Below are 18,886 nucleotides of genomic sequence, written 5' to 3'. Positions count from 1 at the left end.
TGAAGATAATGGCCATTAAATACTAATTACTAGAATAGATTGGGTCCTATGGGATTTTTTTAAATGCCCAATGAATCTTTATGAACATGTGATCAATGTAGCACAATGCAGACTTAATAAATGTTACCATGAGGGAAAGTAGATTATTTCTGAAAGTCATTGTTAGTTAAAAGAAAGAAAAAAAAATTCCCTTCACACCCAGAAAACATCTTCTAGGTGATATTTGCCTCAGTTAGCTAGTATTTTGTAAATGATGGCAAAACTTGAGCAACTTGAAGAAAGCTCTTAAGCAGTCTTTTCTTGTACCACACTAAAACGTTTCCTCCTCTACATAGCAGGCAGCGGCTGCAACTGCCTCAGAACACTCCAGAGAGCCCAGTGCAGCAGGTAGGCTCTCAGATAGCTCTTCAGAAGCCTCCAAGTTGAGTTCGAAGAGTGCTAAGGAAAGACGGAATCGGCGGAAGAAAAGAAAACAGAAAGAACAGTCTGGAGGGGAAGAGAAAGATGAGGATGAATTCCACAAGTCTGAGTCTGAAGACAGTGTCAGAAGGAAAGGCTTTCGCTTCTCCATAGAAGGGAACAGACTGACCTATGAAAAGAGGTACTCTTCCCCACACCAGGTACGCACTGCTGAGTCCTCTGATGAAGAATCAAAACAGACGTAGGAGTTTTCATCAACTGAATTGACTATTGTTGAATTATGCCTAAAACTGCTTTTTCTCCATATAGTTATGTGAAAGCTTTAGTCCCCTCCACACATACCCAAATATGTTCTTGGTTGCTTTTGAAAACAGAGGGTTCGAAGTCAGGAGAACTGGATGTTCATGTTGAATGTAACTTCTGGTAATTGCCTTTAATTAATGACATTTAATCTTCCAGTCCTCAGATCTTCTAAAAGCATCCACAAAATGTAGACTAGGAGTCAGCTACTCAGAAATATGCCTTTGGCTAATTAACAACACTATGTTGGTTTTCTTCCAATAACTTGTTCATTAAGGATCCCATGAACTTCTGAAAATACTTGTCACAGTAAACTTTACAGAAAAGTGTACCAATCAGAATTTCAGAATGTTTAACTTCTGGTTCTACAGATACCCTATTTTACAGGTGAACCAGAAAAAAAAGGAAGTGGTATTAGGAAGGTGAACTAAAATAGTCTGTGAGAATTGCTGTAGGAATTATCTGAAGGGAAAGAGAAGTGAAAATCAGTCACAGCCCTGCTGTCCGTGTTCATCACCAATGGATTCATCCATAGAGAGATTCTTAAGGGTGTTTCTCTTTAAACTTGAGAGATAGTGACTGGGTATTTTTCTCCCGTTATCTTTAGACTGCATGCCAGCTATCTGTTATTTAATATCAATGGCTAGAAACAATAATGTACAGAGATAATTTAATTTCATCTGAATGCCTATGAATTATATTAATCAGAAGGAATGTGATACCTTCTCTAACAAATGATGAAATTTCTTTCAACTTAATCTTGCAGAACTGTTTCAACAGGCTGTTTTAATATTGTTTTCCTTTTTGTTGTTTGTGTCAACGTTTCAGTCTCTGCTGAGCATCCGCGGTTCCCTGTTTTCCCCAAGACGCAATAGCAGAACAAGCCTTTTCAGCTTTAGAGGGCGAGCAAAGGACGTGGGGTCTGAGAATGACTTTGCGGATGATGAGCACAGCACCTTTGAGGATAATGAGAGCCGGAGAGACTCACTATTTGTTCCCCGAAGACATGGAGAACGGCGCAACAGTAACCTGAGTCAAACCAGCAGGTCATCCCGGATGCTGGCAGTGTTTCCAGCAAATGGAAAGATGCACAGCACGGTGGATTGCAACGGTGTGGTTTCCTTGGTTGGTGGACCCTCAGTTCCTACGTCTCCAGTTGGACAGCTTCTGCCAGAGGTGATAATAGATAAGCCAGCTACTGATGACAATGTAAGAAAGTTTTACATAGCTCAGGCATGGCTGGACCATGATTGCTGCACCAGCCAGTGTTTCTACAGAATGGAACTCTTGAGAATGATTCCTGGTTGGTCACGCTGAGAATGCCCTGCATCTTGTAGCACCTTTAATAGACTAACCAACTAAACCTTAAAGCCTCAGCACTCCTTGCACAAACGCGAATGCATTACCTACTGTATATGCTAAGGATTAATTGAACAATAATGACTACCTTGGTTGATTTGCTATGTACCCATACTGAATTTAGATATGGAGACATCATCCCTAATGCCCTATTATAAGAATAAATAAATGGCTTTTAAGTGTAAAGGGCATATAGTAAATCTTCCCATCAGACTCTTTAGTTTATCTTTGTTTTAGTTGAGATTTTCAAAAACACTGTGCATAGATAGCTTCCATCATTACCTAAAATTTCCAGGGTTGATATTTGTTGTACTAAAAATGCTGATATAGGTATTCACAAAGCCAATCTACACAAAGGGACACCAATAAATTATTAATCCCGATAAAATAATTGTCTGTGTAACAAAGGAGTATTGTGTGTTTGTTACTGTACATTCAGACAAGAACTTTCCAAACAAAGGATACTTCCTCTTAAACTGTACACTCACTTGGAATATATCAGCATGATGAGCATGACTAAGTTTAAATTAGATGACTTATTGCTTTGGTACCCTGGATGAAACTGTTGACACTGCATGGATTTTTAGAATATACTTTGTATTATCAATGACCATCTGTGTCTTATATCTAGAAAATCAGATGACTACAGCTAAGTGTGCTGTAGTCTTTGGTATTTTCTTAAAATGAAATGGTTACTTTCTCAAAAGTGAAGTGGCTTGACCATCTATATGACTTTTCAAGGCATTAGGATTTAACAATTTGTTCTTTAATTGAAAACAACTTAAATATGCCTATGACAATCTTTACCAAGTATATTATAATCACATATCACATATTTCATAAAATTATAAAACCAAGGGATCAAACATTTAAATTTTCTTTTATGACTATATGATTAGCAGTTTAAATATTCCAGGTTAATGATCCAATAAGTCACCAATATCTGCCATCAGCAATTAAATATGAAAATGCATGGTGCACGTGTTTCATGAAAATCACTGTCTCCATTTATTTGTGTGCCATATTGCTCAAGTTAATCATTTAATGCCTCAGCATTTTCTTTACAGGGAACAACCACTGAAACTGAAATGAGAAAGAGGAGGTCAAGTTCTTTCCATGTTTCCATGGACTTTCTAGAAGATCCTTCCCAAAGGCAAAGGGCAATGAGTATAGCCAGCATCTTAACAAATACAGTAGAAGGTTTGTAACAAGCCCTACCACCATTATTTCAATAAAGTTTCATTATCTTACTGGAGTCAAATATCTCTACTTATATGTTGGCAATTACACTCACAGAAAAAAAAGGAAAAAAGAAATTCCCTACCATTAAATGGGTGTTCATGCATTCTGAAAGTGTTGAATATTAAGTTCAATGTGCTGGACTCTGAACTCTTAATATCTTAGTAGTACATGGGAACAGTGAGAGATTTCTAATTCATCAGTCAGAAATCTTCTGTTGTAATTAGCTACAAATTTCAGCAACATGGTTCCTTCCGTCATGATCCAAAATAATTTTAAGATTACAGAGACGAATAAGTCATTTCCACAAAATAAAAGCATATTTAAAGGATGATGTATCACATTAATCCTTGCCCTAAATCTTACAAATGAGCAGCCTGTCAGTAACACAGGATTTTGCACAGAGTGAATTCCCAAAGCTATGTTCCTGTTGAAACTTCACCTATATGACCAACAACCTTACTAGCGGCCAAGTGTTAAGAAGCAGGGTCTATGTAAAAAAGGAAAATGATTTATTTCTTACCTCTACTTTATGTACATGTCTGATGGTATCTATATTGTTATATCAAGTAATTATCTTTGCAGCAAACAGAAATATGCTTGCTACTGAAAGTATGTTTAGTGGATCTAAAATAAATATTTGTACTTAGAAGGTAGTCATTTAGCATTCTTCCTTCTTTTTTTTTAAATCTAGAACTAGAAGAATCAAGGCAGAAATGTCCACCCTGTTGGTATAAATTTTCCAACATATTCTTAATTTGGGACTGTTCCCCATATTGGCTTAAAGTCAAACATATTGTCAACCTGGTTGTGATGGACCCATTTGTTGATCTGGCCATCACCATCTGTATTGTGTTAAATACCCTTTTCATGGCCATGGAGCACTACCCAATGACGGATCATTTCAATAATGTGCTTACAGTAGGAAACTTGGTAAGCATACAAGAAGGTAAATGTGTTCAGTATTCAAATTTTCTGCTTGGGAAACTGTTTACTACATTTAGTGGCTTATTAGCACTCTTTCAACCACAATTCCTACATCCCTAAGGCAATTACATTCAGCTGTCTGTGAGCACTGCTTTTTGAGAAATAATAGCCTTTAATGTCTGTGAAAAAATTGAGAAATAGGCATAGACCTGCAATAATGACTAAAAAGTCAATAGTGATGTTTATAAAGTTTTGAAAATGTGAAGTGTTTCAGAATTTAAGGCCATGTTTTTCTTTGAGTGATAGCATCACTGTGTCCTTACTCTAGACAGTTCAAATAAGGTCATGTGTTCTTTCAAAGTGATCAACAACATAAAAGTGTCTCCCTTTTTTCTCCTTCTGGAGTCTAGGGAGTCTATGTTCTGTTTCATACATCTGTTCTAGATACAGATCATGAAATATTGAAAAGGCCCAGTGCATTTTGTATATAATATGATCATTAAGCCCATTTTTAGTGAATGTTTCCACTTAATATTCTCCTTTTTTTTACTTTAAAACATAAGTTATTAAAATGTTTTCCAGCTGAATCAACTTAGAAATCTCAGTTTTTATTTGAAGGAAGAACCATCTAAAGTATGACATGCTTTTAATACAGTATTTAGGAGGAATTTTAGGATTTTGCCAATATAGAAAATTAAAATACGCATATCCTATAGTGTATTTGTATTTTTAAATCTCTACTATTTACATTATGGAAATATACTTTTTATGCATGTAACTAATTATAATGATAGTGGTTATCACATTATAACACAAGATACACATTAACAATAACTATCTCATTTGAAGGAAATAAGAATAATCTTACAAATAACCTGTTTATGAAAATCTTGTCATCTAGGTTATATGAGGTCTGGAAAGAAAGGCATTTTAATGGAATGAATAGTATCAATTTAATGGAATGAATAGTATCAAAATTGTGCATTGGTGCTCAAATTCTAATTTAGCCATTTTCTAGTTGGTTGATAAAAGATGGACATTTTAAACACCTTGAAATATTGTTTTCTTTCCCTGTAATAATTATGGTATTTACACTACCTGGTTATTGGAGCGTCTGTGAGGGTAATACAGTAAACTAATGCAACGCAGCCTTGTCAACTAAATTTGCCTCTACTAGTAAGACAGTAATAGGATCAGTAATGGAAAAGTAGCCTAAGCCTTTTATCCTAAGGAAAACATGTTATATTTACCATTATTATTATCTGATAGAATTTGAGTAATTTTGTTTTGATCTTAGGTTTTTACTGGGATCTTCACGGCAGAAATGTTCCTGAAAATCATTGCCATGGACCCATACTATTATTTCCAAGAAGGATGGAATATCTTTGATGGTTTCATTGTGACACTAAGCCTGGTAGAACTTGGCCTTGCCAATGTGGAAGGATTGTCCGTTCTCCGTTCATTTCGACTGGTAAACAAGAGAGTGGCAATAATAATTGTTGCCGGGTGGTGGTGGTGCGCGCCTTTAATCCCAGCACTTGGGAGGCAGAGGCAGGCGGATCTTTGTGAGTTCAAGGCCAGCCTGGTCTACAGAGCGAGATCCAGGAAAGGTGCAAAGCTACACAGAGAAACCCTGTCTTGAAAAACTAATAATAATAATAATAATAATAATAATAATAATAATAATAATAATTGTTTTCCCCAGTGGTGTTCCTTCATAACACTTCCATAGACTTTCCCACACAACCATTAACTTCTTAAGGTTTTGTGTAACTTGATGCTTCTAAATGGGAATGATATCTCTTCAGGTATTTATTTCAAAAACAGCTTTATTCTGAAAAGTTTAGTCATGTAAACTTCACTAATATTATCAGTTATTAGTTTGCAGTGCTGGGTTACATAACACAGAACCTTGCACATGCTTTGACGTTGAGCTGTCACTAGTCCTGTCATGTGAATGCTGTTTTTGTTGCTATGTTGACAAAGTATTGTTTATAATGACTTGTACAATTAATGTTTTCAAACTGAAGAAGTATGCTTAACAATATTTTAATAATAACTTGAAAGTGTAAATAGCCTTTGGTAGCAGTGGATGACATTCACATAAAAGGTATGCACGTAATTCTAATTCTAGAAAAACCTATTCCATCAAAAACTAAAAAGTTTATAATACTATTAAGCATATGCAGTAATTCATATACATTGCCCTGAAGATCAAAGAGGAGTCATAGTAAACGTGCCAGGTTTACAATATATGTGTATTTGTTTATATCTTTATCCCAATGTAATATTAATAGATACAAATATTTTTTCTATTTACATCAGGCTCAATGTAATGCTACTTAGAACCTTCTTGACAAATAAGTTCTTTGACAGAAATTATTCACATCCACATGTTAATAAGACAGTATGAAATTTGATGGGTCTCAGAGAAACAAATTAAAGAACATAGGTTCCAATATACAATTATGAATTCACTTTCAAAGAAGATGATCTATATTATTAAAAGCTGGAAAAGTTAGATTCTTTCTGGGAGGATCCAAATGTTAATCATGAATCTGAGAAAGTTAGAGCAAGATATTATGGGAGGATTTTTTAGGGGTTTGTATTGCTAGCTATGAACCTCATGGCTGCATTCAAGATAGGGAAGTGGTCTGTCAATGAACTGCACCCCCTTATTCCTTAGTAAGTCTCACTATAATGCTTATGAAGATCATAATGTATATTAATTTGTTCTCATTTTCTAGCTCCGAGTATTCAAGTTGGCAAAATCCTGGCCCACACTGAATATGCTCATTAAGATCATTGGTAACTCGGTGGGCGCACTGGGAAACCTGACACTGGTGTTGGCCATCATTGTCTTCATTTTTGCCGTGGTCGGCATGCAGCTATTTGGCAAAAGTTATAAAGATTGTGTCTGCAAAATTGCCAGTGACTGCAAACTCCCACGCTGGCACATGAACGACTTCTTCCACTCCTTCCTGATCGTGTTCCGTGTGCTGTGTGGAGAGTGGATAGAGACCATGTGGGACTGCATGGAGGTCGCTGGCCAAGCCATGTGCCTTACTGTCTTCATGATGGTCATGGTGATTGGGAACCTTGTGGTATGTATGCAAATTCGATATGCATTTAAGATATATATTGAGCCAGGCGGTGGTGGTGCACGCCTTTAATCCCAGCACTTGGGAGGCAGAGCCAGGCGGATCTCTGTGAGTTCGAGGCCAGCCTGGGCTACCAAGTGAGTTCCAAGTAAGGCGCAAAGCTACACAGAGAAACCCTGTCTCGAAAAACCAAAAAAAAAAAAAAAAAAAAAAAGATATATATTAATAGCATAACAGAGTGGTACTCCTTTTATTAAAACTAACTTTTATCATCATTAATTTTAAATGCCTCTGATCTTAGATATGTTCATATTCTCATTCTGAAACAAATACTATCACAATATGTTATGGTAATATAGAAATACAGTTTTAAAATGTATGCACACTAACGTTATCTATAATTTTTATCCTCAACTCTATCTTATGTCAATCATTTCATCACATTTATTTTGCAAATTGCATAGAATTATTAAAATGTTTCATAAATCTGCCACATATATATATATATAAATATATGCCGTGTGTGTGTGTGTGTGTGTGTGTGTGTGTGTGTGTGTGTGTGTATAGTCTTTTGCTATAGAATAGTGTTGACAAGAATGGTCACTGCTGGCGAATGCCTTTAATCCCAAAACCCAGGAAGCAGAGGCAGGTGGATCTCTGTGAGCTCCAGGCCAGCACAGCCAGGACTACACAAAGAAACCCTGTCAAAAAAAAAAATGGTTAATGAATGTTTTGAGAACTTAAATTTTTAATTTTAAATTTTGTAATAATCATGATTTTATTTCTGTTAACAGCCAACAGCATAAAACCACCAAGAAAGAAATGCCAAAGTATATATAAATGAATATTTGGAAATATTAATGATTTTTAAATTTAAAACTGTTACATTACATCAGTAAATTTGTTTTCGTTTACTCATACAACTTTACATATAATGATAAATTAATTCATTTAATTCTTCATTTCATGTGTGGGAAATCTTCAGAGCAGTAGGAAGAATGCTTTTGTTTTATAGAGATGGAGCCAGATCACACATTCTGAGTGCCCGACATTTCTCCAGGGCTGGGTGTTGAACCCACGGCCTCGTGATGTGCAGCCTGTGCTCTGATCTTAGCCCACCTGACTTCTAATGACTGCTGTGTCTCTTGCTCATATGGCTTTAGATTATTTCTACACCTAAGGGAATAGCAATCTCTGTTCTTCTCTGTGTTTTGGTGAACATGTACCTATGTCTATTTTCAAGGTCCTGAACCTCTTTCTGGCCTTGCTTCTGAGCTCATTTAGTGCAGACAACCTTGCAGCCACTGATGATGACAATGAAATGAACAATCTTCAAATTGCTGTGGACAGGATGCACAAGGGAATAGCTTATGTAAAAAGAAAAATATATGAGTTTATCCAGCAGTCCTTCGTTAGGAAACAGAAGATTTTAGATGAAATTAAGCCACTTGATGATCTAAACAACAGAAAAGACAATTGTATATCTAACCACACGACAGAAATTGGGAAAGATCTGGACTGTCTGAAAGATGTGAATGGAACCACAAGTGGCATAGGGACTGGCAGCAGCGTGGAAAAGTATATCATTGATGAGAGTGATTACATGTCATTCATAAACAACCCCAGTCTCACCGTGACTGTTCCCATTGCTGTGGGAGAGTCTGACTTTGAGAACTTAAACACAGAGGACTTCAGCAGTGAATCAGATCTAGAAGAAAGCAAAGAGGTAAGATTCTGTAAATTGGGGAGGTAAAAATGTATACATATATATGTACAAATATATATGTGGATTGTATTGTCTGTATTGATGATTTGTAGAACATGTTTGGCATATCATCAAATATTATTTTATTGAGAAACCAAAGACTTAATAACAAGGAGGTGAATTACAAATCAAAGTATAATATACTGATGTGTGATTTTTCTCATCCTTATTAAAGAATATTTGTTAAACTACTAACAAATAGTAAACAAAAATAGCATCATTATAAAACTACTTAATCCTTACAATTAACAAAGGAGGGGCATGTTATTGTAACTTTTCTAGTAAAAATAAATAAATAAAAATAGCTTTGGATGCTTTAAGAGTGAAGGTGGAACCTGGAGCCTTTGTCTATAAGTATTCATATTTTTTCTGTGTATCACCTCAGCTCAAATATATAGAAGTGAATTTTCAAAAGAAGTGGTCCATACTTTTCCTCACAATAAAATTACATTATGTTGTAGTTCTATGTGGGCTAAAATAGCACTGTGCTCTGAGCTGGATGGCTTACATAACCAAAATTTACTTATTCACAATTCTGGAAAGTAGAAAATTCAAAACCATGGTATCACAGGGTCAGTTTTTGGTGAGGGCCATCTCCTAAGGTTGTAGATGGCCACCTTCCTTGAGTCTTTACAAAGACTGTCTGTGATATATGCACATGAACAGAAATAGATCTGTTGTCTCTTCCCCAACTTTTAAGGACTTCACTCAATTGGATTATAGCCTTAGCTTCATGATTCATTTGCTCTGTAGGGCGCATTAACAAGCCCCACTTTCATATATATATATGGTTTCATTATTTGAAGATGGAACAGAGGACAGGTGGGAGAATACAATTCAGTCCATGAGATCTTACTTTAAAATATTAACCTAAAACATTAGTGGATATTAGGGCTGTCCCTGACTTGGACTGACTTACTATTACTATTTCTCACCAACCAATGCATTCTTATTTACTGTGATGCTGGCTATGGTGTTCAGGAATTTGTGTGTTGTGAATGTATTTTTTACTTATATTTTCAACTTACAATGTGCTTTCTGGGATATAACAATGGTATTATTATACATTAAGGAAAGGGACAATTTTGTAAGACAATTCCAAAGAAATCTAAAACAAGGAATCTGTGGTTCAAGTTTTAATGGAAGTCCCCAAAATAGTACAGCATCTTTAGAGTTTTCATAGTCCAAATTCTTTAAAGACATCAGTATGTCAACGACAGTCGATTCCTCACAAAAATTTGCTGGCATATACACCATGATCAAGGGAAACCATGGGGTATTTTGGTAGGTAGTTGTCAGGGAGAGATACCATAGACATGTGATATAATATAGGCTATTGAGTATGTCAATTTAATAATGACTCAAGCTTTTGTAACAAGTTTTTGTGTCAAGTGGATAATTCCCACTTTCAGGAGGAGGGACTGGTATTGAAACTAGCAATGGCTACATTGAGATATTTTGGGGATTTGTAGTGAAAGAAGGGGAAGAAACAGCACAGAGACACAAGAGTGGGAAAATCCTGACTACAATGTCCATGGAGAGGGATTTGAAGTGTTAAAAAAACAAACAGCTGGGCAATGGTGGTCCACGCCTTTAATCCCAGCACTTGGGAGGCAGAGCCAGGTGGATCTCTGTGAGTTCAAAACCAGCCTGTGCTACAGAGTGAGTTCCAGGAAAGGCACAAAGCTATACAGAGAAACCTTGTCTCAAAAAAAAAAAACAAAAATAAATAAATAAAAATAAAAATAAAAAAATGCATCTTCCCACACTCCAAATCCATTTCCTACATTTAAAATGCTTTGCCAAGTATTTTAACCCATTGAGTCAATAATAACTGGCAAACAGAGTATCAGGGGTCTCATTCATATGTGTCTGCATATATGTATCAGTTCAGTAAAAGGCTAAGATTTAAAATAGATCATGCTCTGCTCATAGGTCGGCACACACTCAGTTTATAGATGAGTGCCTTCTCTGTTGCATCTCTATGTGAATGCAACAGTGTAGTATATACCTTTTGACCATGGCATTCCAGATTGATGTATCTTAATCACTTCAAAGTTAAACTCTCATTAATATCCATAAATAAGATCCCTGTAAGAAATCTGGTCTCAGAATAAAAACATTTCGTGTTGAAAGTTAAAGCTGAGCATGAGAAGAAACCATCCAATCCATTCCTCCCATAGACACACCGAGCATGCTTTGCTTGCTCTGTTTTGTGTTGTTTCACCTTCAAGGTCAAAATCACTTTCTGTACCAGAGAAGATCTTTAAAAGCAAGAAATGTGGCATAAATCCACTGTGAAGGGAAAATGCTCTCAGCATCAAGATTGCAGTTTTAAGTGATTTTGGAATGCCCTAGTGGGCAAGGCAAAGTGCGTATTTCAAACGCAATGCGGTTTGTACATTCCTTCATCTCAACTCTTAAGTGAGCCTGCCAAGTATATATGGATTCCGTAGATCAAAGGACACATGTATAATTTAGCTCCTGGTGTTCACGTGTAAAAATATACACAGTCTGTAATTAACTAGTCTGTTTGGGATTTAATAAGTTAAAGATTTATTAATAGCCTAATAAATGCCAAAATGGATCTAAAATATTTTATTAATCTCAAAACAGTGAGAATTAGTACTTTAAATTCAAAGTAAAACTTAGTAGCAATTTAAGAACAGAAAAAAGAGATCAATTTACCTTCTTAAATTTTAAATTAATAAAATTTTTGTTTGAAAAACATTTGGGTTTAATTGTTACCCAGTATCTTTAGAATGTTGTTGGAAATATGTTTTGTGTGCAGAGTTGACGTGACTTCCCTAGCAGCTAAAGAGCTTTCCTCCATATTTGAGTGGTAGTACTATATCAAACAAATGACTGCATTCATTCTTTTTTAATTTTGACAATGAGAAAAATAAAAATACATTGACAAGCATATGTTTGCTTTTAGGGTTTAGATACAATGTTTTTATCCTGTGCTTAAAATGTGAGTAACAAATTAAATAAAGGCATTGAGACTCTTAATGACACAACAATGAAGGTGAAAGTGTGAGAATTTTTCCAAATTTACATTTATCTCATAAGTATTAGTATTTTTAATGTGAGCATTATTTGCAAGTGTCTGTAAGAGGTTTACAAAAATTAACTGTTTATTCAAACTCAAAATAAAGCATAGTAAATTCAAGAAAGCAGAGAGAGAGAGTGAACAGGGTCGCCCCACCTCAGGTCAAGAAAACAAATTAATGCATATTAGAAAATAGAATTCTATCTGTAAACAAAGGGAGGACAGGCCTTTATATAACCCAACTTTTGGTAAACACAGTTGAGTTTTTGTGTTTTCAATTACACACTAATGTTTATCTTATTTTCATTTTTCTTTTTTTGATCTTACTGTCCTGTTATGTCCTCATTACAAAGAAATTTTCCAATAACTCAAAAGAATAAAGTATGAGTAGAAATAATTTAAAGCTCAGATTATCTTTATGAATTAGCATGCCGATATAGAAATAACAAGAAAAAACTGTCAGTCTGTGTATATTCTTTAAAAAAAACTATGTAGGAGTGAAAACCTTATGTAAGCATATCCTAAAAAGTCAAAATATGAATGTGAATATAAATATATTACAAGTGAGTCTTACTGAAGTGGGTATCTGTAGTTGGAGATTTCTCCAGTCCCACTCAGGCCCATGGCCGCTCAGACCCAAGTAAACACACAGAATTGCTTATAAACTGTATGGCTGTGGCAGGCTTCTTTCTATCTAGTTCTTATATTTTAAATTAACCCATTTCTATTCATCACTAAGTTGCCATGTTGCTTGTGGCTTACTGGTAATTTACATTTTGCTTCTCATGGGGGTGGTGGCTGGCAGCATCTCCTGACTCAGCCTTCTACTTCCCAGAATTCTCCTCTCTCCTGTCCTGCCTATACTATACTTCCTGCCTGCCTAGTGGCCAATCAGTGTTTTATTTATCAGTCAATCAGAGCAGCACATTCATGGCATACAAAGCCATATCCACAGCAATTCCCCTTTTCTTTCTTTTTTTTTCAAAAAGGAAGGTTTTAACTTTAACAAAGTAAAATTACAGATAACAAAACAATTATCAAGCAAGAATTACAGTTACAGTATCAGTCTATTTATAATAGCTAGTCTATTTGTATTTGGCAAAAGTAAAGAAGATATCTTCTATCTATCCTATATTTGTGAGTCTAAGGTTTTATATCTAACTTATCTTTTATCATAACTAAGGAAATTATAACTATCTAGCCTTCAACTACATCAAAGACCTCAGAAGGATATAATATTACCTGAGAAATGGGAGAAGGATGCAAGCAACTTTTGGGAGTCTTGCGAGAGTAGACAGCTGGCAGCCTGAACAGTCATCCACAGTTCCTCTGTTAAGTTGGGGCATCTGTCTTCAGCTCACAGGCCTAGAGTCTCTCAGTCACCTCTCTCTGTATCCTTTATAATGTCTGGCAGTTTCCTCTGCAAAGCAGGAGCCTGAAGGACTATTTTGCCTTGCAAAGTTCAGTGGTTACCTTCCTATAGGTCCTGCATGTCCAGTTGATACATTTTTCTCAAGCAGTCCAGGCAAGAACAGTTTCTTGCCCAAATGGCTATTTTTGCCAAGAAGAAGATGAACTCCATACAGAGTGTCTTTGATGCTCATCTTTCTCTTTGAAGTAAATCTGTGCTGCCAGGAACAGACATGTCTCACTGTCCAGAAAGTCTAAATTTTTAAAACATTTTAAATGCCATATTCTGTAGGTCTATGAAGTGTTTGAAGATTACCTACCTAATTGAATTATATCTATGTGTACCTAGAAAATTTAACATGAGTATAAGTTTGACTATCATAGGAGACTAATTATTAATCTGTATTTTTTAATTATCCACTACAATCTAAATGAGTTACATAAACCTAATACCGTATATTACATAAACATGTATACAGTATAACAAAATCAAGTTTAAACTTATATTAATAAACTAAAATCTATACTAATGTAAAACATTTTAAAAAAGTTGTTGCCCTTTAAAATTAGGTTCATTAATCTACCCTTTTATCCTATCATATCTATATTCTATATTTCTATACCAGGTATCTATTTGCCTTCTACACAAAATGACATCTTGAAAATGTGTTAAAATAATGCCTTGGGTTGGGTTCTTGCAATTTTCAGTCCAGGCATTCTCAGATAAGTCTTTTTCTTAGAACAAGGAAAATAGTACTTAGTTCCATCAAATAAATCATCTTTGTTTTCTTTTAAAGGCAGAATAAGTGCAAACAGTGGTCCTTGTATAAAGGATGCTATGGTTGGAAAGAAGTAAAACTGGCTATTGGCAGTCTTTTGCTAGCAAATGTCAGTATTATAGCATGACATCATTGATACAAGGAAAAAGCAGTGATAAGGGAGTGAGATGCTTCCATGAGTAATGGCACTTGGCACTAAGTCTGAAGATCTGAACTTAATATCTAGGACCCAGAAAGTAGAAAGAGGAAATCGGCTCCATCAAGTTGTCTTTTGGATTCCATGTGTGTTACAACACACATGTACCTTCACACATACACACACACATGCATACACAAAATGACTAAATAAATGTAATAGTACATTTTAAGTATATGTTCCTGTTAGCATCATTCAATTTATAATTTGATGGAGCAACTTTTATGTAGATAATAACTCATTTCTGAGGTCCTTATTTGAGAACAAACTGCTTTACAACTTTTTATTCCATTTGACAATAAAAAATGATACTACTGAAGAAGGGGTTTTATTTGAATTACATCTGATACTGTGATTCTTGATAAAGATATTTAGAGATCTATCAGATCACTATTATATGTTCAGCAAGATAAATTTGCTATGTAAATTAAATTTCATCTGAATCCCTGCCCACACATAAATTTATTCATAGGGGGAGATAGGATTTCTAATAATTAATGAATGTTAGTAAAGACTCTTACCTCCTCAAATCAATTCACTGATCAATACATGAAGAGAAGGCATCATAACCTGAATACTGTTTTATAGTGAAGAATGCTGGATGATAATGAAATGCTATTGTATTCATAATTTTTTTTATAAAATAAGTATTAATTCTTACAACACTGAGAATGTCAATAAAAGTTATTGGTATGACATGAGTTACTTAATGAAGTGGCAAAACTCAGCCTGGACCTATTTATAGCCACTGGTAAATACCAATTATGTTGAGGATGAGACAATAGATCTTCAGAAGGCCATGTCCTGATGAATGATGGGCATTGTAACTTAAGCCCTCCATCTAATGATTCTCTCCATCTGTTAGAGAAGCAAATGCTTGATTTAACCTTGGGTATGTTTTTAAGTCAGACGAAATGGTAGAATCAAAGATAAGGTCATTCGAAGCAAATGCAGCCCAAATGTAGGTTTAAATATCTACCTGTTGTTGCATTCTGCATCGAACAGTGAAGACTCCAGATGCTGAATGTGATAAATAGGCTAATGTCATATTTTTTGGAAAGTTAAATTAGTTTTCAGTGAAGAATCTATGTATGATGTCAGAGGTAATCTTCAAAATGAATGTTGAGAACTAGACTGATCTTTCATATCTACACAGATCCCCATGACCTGTAATTTTCTATTTTACAAGAAATTTAAAAGAAAGGGAGACAATCAGTTGGATATAGACCCAGATGTAGATGCCATCTTCCTTTGAGCAAATACAAAGTAAACCTCTGTTTCATATATATGAAATTCTATTCTAAACATTAATAGTTTTAGTATGACACTTAAAACTTATTATTTAAAATACATGTTGAGTGGGCAGTTAGTGTGATGTCTTTTAGGGTCTACATAAATCTATAGTTTGGAAAATATAGTACTTTATTTCAAATATCAAATAGGGCCATGAATGGTTTAGTTGCCAATAAACACTAAGTGTCTAACATGTTGTTGGTGTTCAATATATCTTACCTGACTAAATTACCAAATGTACTAATTACTTTTACCCAAATTTGAAGGCCAGCATGCCATCTTTACAAAGAATTCCCAGAACTAGCTCCTATCTTTGGAATAAGTTGATATTTCCTGCTGTTTTTGCCATCATTGTCTCCTGAGAAGTTAAAAAGAGAGCCATGCATCTGGTTACTACTGCCAAACTCTGGGAAATAATGTTTTTTTATCTAATTAGCTTCACGTGTCATATTAGCATAAATATTACTCATTGAGGGGGAAACTGACTTTTCCATGCATTTATTGATTTGTTTTTACAATGCTTTACATTCTAAAATATTTTTCAGTAATAGAACATGCTTATTTACTAGTCCAAGGTTATTTGTTTATTGATATATTTTTTACTTTTTGTATGGCACCTTTTCTCCAAAGAGCATATGGAATATAAAATTATGAATGTTTTTATAATAAATAATTCTGATCTTCTGATCCACCTAACAATGTATATTACAAATATAAGTTAAAGCAGCAGGTCATAATTGCCCAGAAGTAAGACAATATTAAAGGTTTAAACACAGAATAGTTTAATGATTTTATTTCTTTCTAAGGTAGACATTATCTTAGTTTCATTCTCCTTTTCTCTCTTTTCCCCATGACTACAAATAATGACACTGTCCCCATTCTCCAATCCACAGGACAGAGGTGTTGCTAATGGTCACTTGTAACATCCCTATACAACATAGCAATATCTGATTGCATACAGAAATTCCTGGAAAAGGAAATAACAAGGAGGTTTTCCTATTTCTTCTTCTGAATCTCTGTTTTACTATAAATTTTCAGATCACCTTGCCTCAAAAAAAATGTAAAAAAAAAATGAAGCCATGGTAATAATCCCATCTTGGTAGGCCACTTACTAGGAAATTAAATTAAAGCAACTTGTTTTATATGCCCATTTTGTGCACAGAAACTCAATGAAAGCAGCAGCTCTTCAGAAGGGAGCACAGTGGACATTGGAGCACCTGCAGAGGAACAGCCTGTCATGGAACCCGAGGAAACCCTTGAGCCCGAAGCCTGCTTCACTGAAGGTAAAGATAAGGTCTTCAGCTAGCATCTCACCTGCAGAGTGCAGCCTCCTCAGCTGTTGACCACCCAAAATCCGGTCCCTTACACACAATCAAACTTGGCAATAGACCCATTTCACGTGTTTCGAGAGTTTAAAATCCAGTGCTGTTCTCTGATTATTTCCTTCCACACCATGGCAGAGGTTATGAGTCTAGAGAAAAATACTTTCATTTCATCAAAACTCATGACTAATTGACATTTTTCAGAGAAAATAGTGATTGTTTTTACAATAAGTTTGCTTCTTAAACATTTGTCCAATGCTCACAAAGAAAATTTATCTGAATGGTAAATTTGCTGACTATGAAAAGTAAGAGAATTTCAAATTTAAAGTCAGGTTTTTAGATGAAAGCACAATTCTTAATGCATGTTGTGAGCAGAGGAAATGCAGAGCACCCTGGATCCCTTGCACAGGGCCTGCTTCAGCCTACAGTGATCCAGCACAAGTGTGAGACTTGTCTCCTGTAGTTAGTGTTTACTATGGTTTCGTGCCTTTGTTATTTGAGTTTGGGAAATGTTAGTGTATTTGTAATTTTCTATTAGTTGTTTTTGCCTTATAGGCCTAAAAGGTCATTAGTCTTTCTTTGCCCCCTCTATAAATGATGCACATACTCACTCTAAACCTTTCTCAAAACTGCCTCTGTACACCCATCAGGAAGTTTCTTGCTCTGCTGGCCAGCTCTAACAAGAATTCATCTGACAACTCACTTAAGAATACTTTCTTTTTTAGTGTTCATGGCAATTCTTCTCTACCTTCTGCCCCTTTCCTTTAGTGCTCTGTTCCTCAGCTCTGTCCTGCAATCTTGTCTTCTTCCATTCATTCCTTTCTTTTTTTTTCTCTATTTTCTTCTGACATCCCACCTCTTTTCCCCACTTTGTCTCCCTTTTGCCTCGGGGCAGTGTTCCTGTGTTTATCTCTTTTCTTTAAAAGCTTTGTGAACAGCGTTTAAACACAAGAACATACGCAGTACCTTCCACTCTCCCTTTTAATTTTCGTCCACAGTGTTTAGAAAGGTAGTTAGTACTGTCCATGGGTTTGATTCAGAAAATAAAAGCAATGGGGGAAGTCAAAGGTGCATCCAAGCAGGACCATGCAAGTCACTTGTTAGTAAACTCATTACCCAGAAAACCATGCATACCCTTTCAGGATCACCACAAGAATATCCATATGTTGATGAAATCTGAATTGCTGTTCTACACATTTCTTAAGGGAGATGTTTACTTTTCAGTGACCAATTTCATTTTGAAGTCCTTTACTAGAGTAGCTACAACAGATGTAATACGGTCATCCAGTAAAAGACAAACTACTTGTCACTATTTGTAATTTACGAAGTGTCTTCTTTGAGGGCAGCATTGTGTAAAGAAAAGGCAAGATCTGAAGATGCTTCATGGCCCATTGATTTCCCACTGCTCATAAATATGCACTTCTTACTGTAAGCTGAAAGTGTCATCACAACCAATGAGGGATAGTACTGGCAGTGGGAGGATGAACCTGGGCTTGACATGGCATGTGATGGAGGCAGCAGAGCTCTTCTCGACCTCTTTTGGGACCTTGTGCTTGCAGGCTGTGTACGGAGATTCAAGTGCTGTCAAATTAGCGTGGAAGAAGGGAGAGGCAAGCAGTGGTGGAACCTGCGTAGAACCTGCTTCCGGATAGTGGAGCACAACTGGTTTGAGACCTTCATCGTGTTCATGATTCTCCTGAGTAGCGGTGCTCTGGTGAGTGAC

General features: G+C 35.6%; 1 protein-coding gene across 10 annotated transcripts in view; it reads left to right on the top strand.

Moving 5' to 3' along the window:
• Positions 1–18,886, top strand: part of LOC131909187 (sodium channel protein type 1 subunit alpha) — an 87,051-nt gene that overhangs the window by 42,785 nt on the left and 25,380 nt on the right. For 3 of the 10 annotated variants that reach the window (XM_059260592.1, XM_059260600.1, XM_059260597.1), the window contains exons 10-18: positions 343–620; positions 1,549–1,896; positions 3,147–3,279; positions 4,013–4,251; positions 5,543–5,716; positions 6,993–7,349; positions 8,590–9,072; positions 17,004–17,124; positions 18,723–18,877. In XM_059260592.1, coding sequence (XP_059116575.1) covers positions 343–620; positions 1,549–1,896; positions 3,147–3,279; positions 4,013–4,251; positions 5,543–5,716; positions 6,993–7,349; positions 8,590–9,072; positions 17,004–17,124; positions 18,723–18,877 — 2,288 coding nt within the window. Of the gene's footprint in view, positions 1–335; positions 621–1,548; positions 1,930–3,132; positions 3,280–4,012; positions 4,252–5,542; positions 5,717–6,992; positions 7,350–8,589; positions 9,073–17,003; positions 17,125–18,722; positions 18,878–18,886 lie in introns of all 10 variants that reach the window. The other 7 variants (XM_059260598.1, XM_059260594.1, XM_059260596.1 and 4 more) reach the window with 7 other exon arrangements.

The sequence above is a fragment of the Peromyscus eremicus genome, chromosome 4, assembly GCF_949786415.1.
Source record: "Peromyscus eremicus chromosome 4, PerEre_H2_v1, whole genome shotgun sequence".
Taxonomy (NCBI): Eukaryota; Metazoa; Chordata; class Mammalia; order Rodentia; family Cricetidae; genus Peromyscus; species Peromyscus eremicus.
The sequence above is the reverse complement of the archived record's forward strand: the minus strand, read 5'-3'. Positions and strand labels throughout refer to the sequence as shown.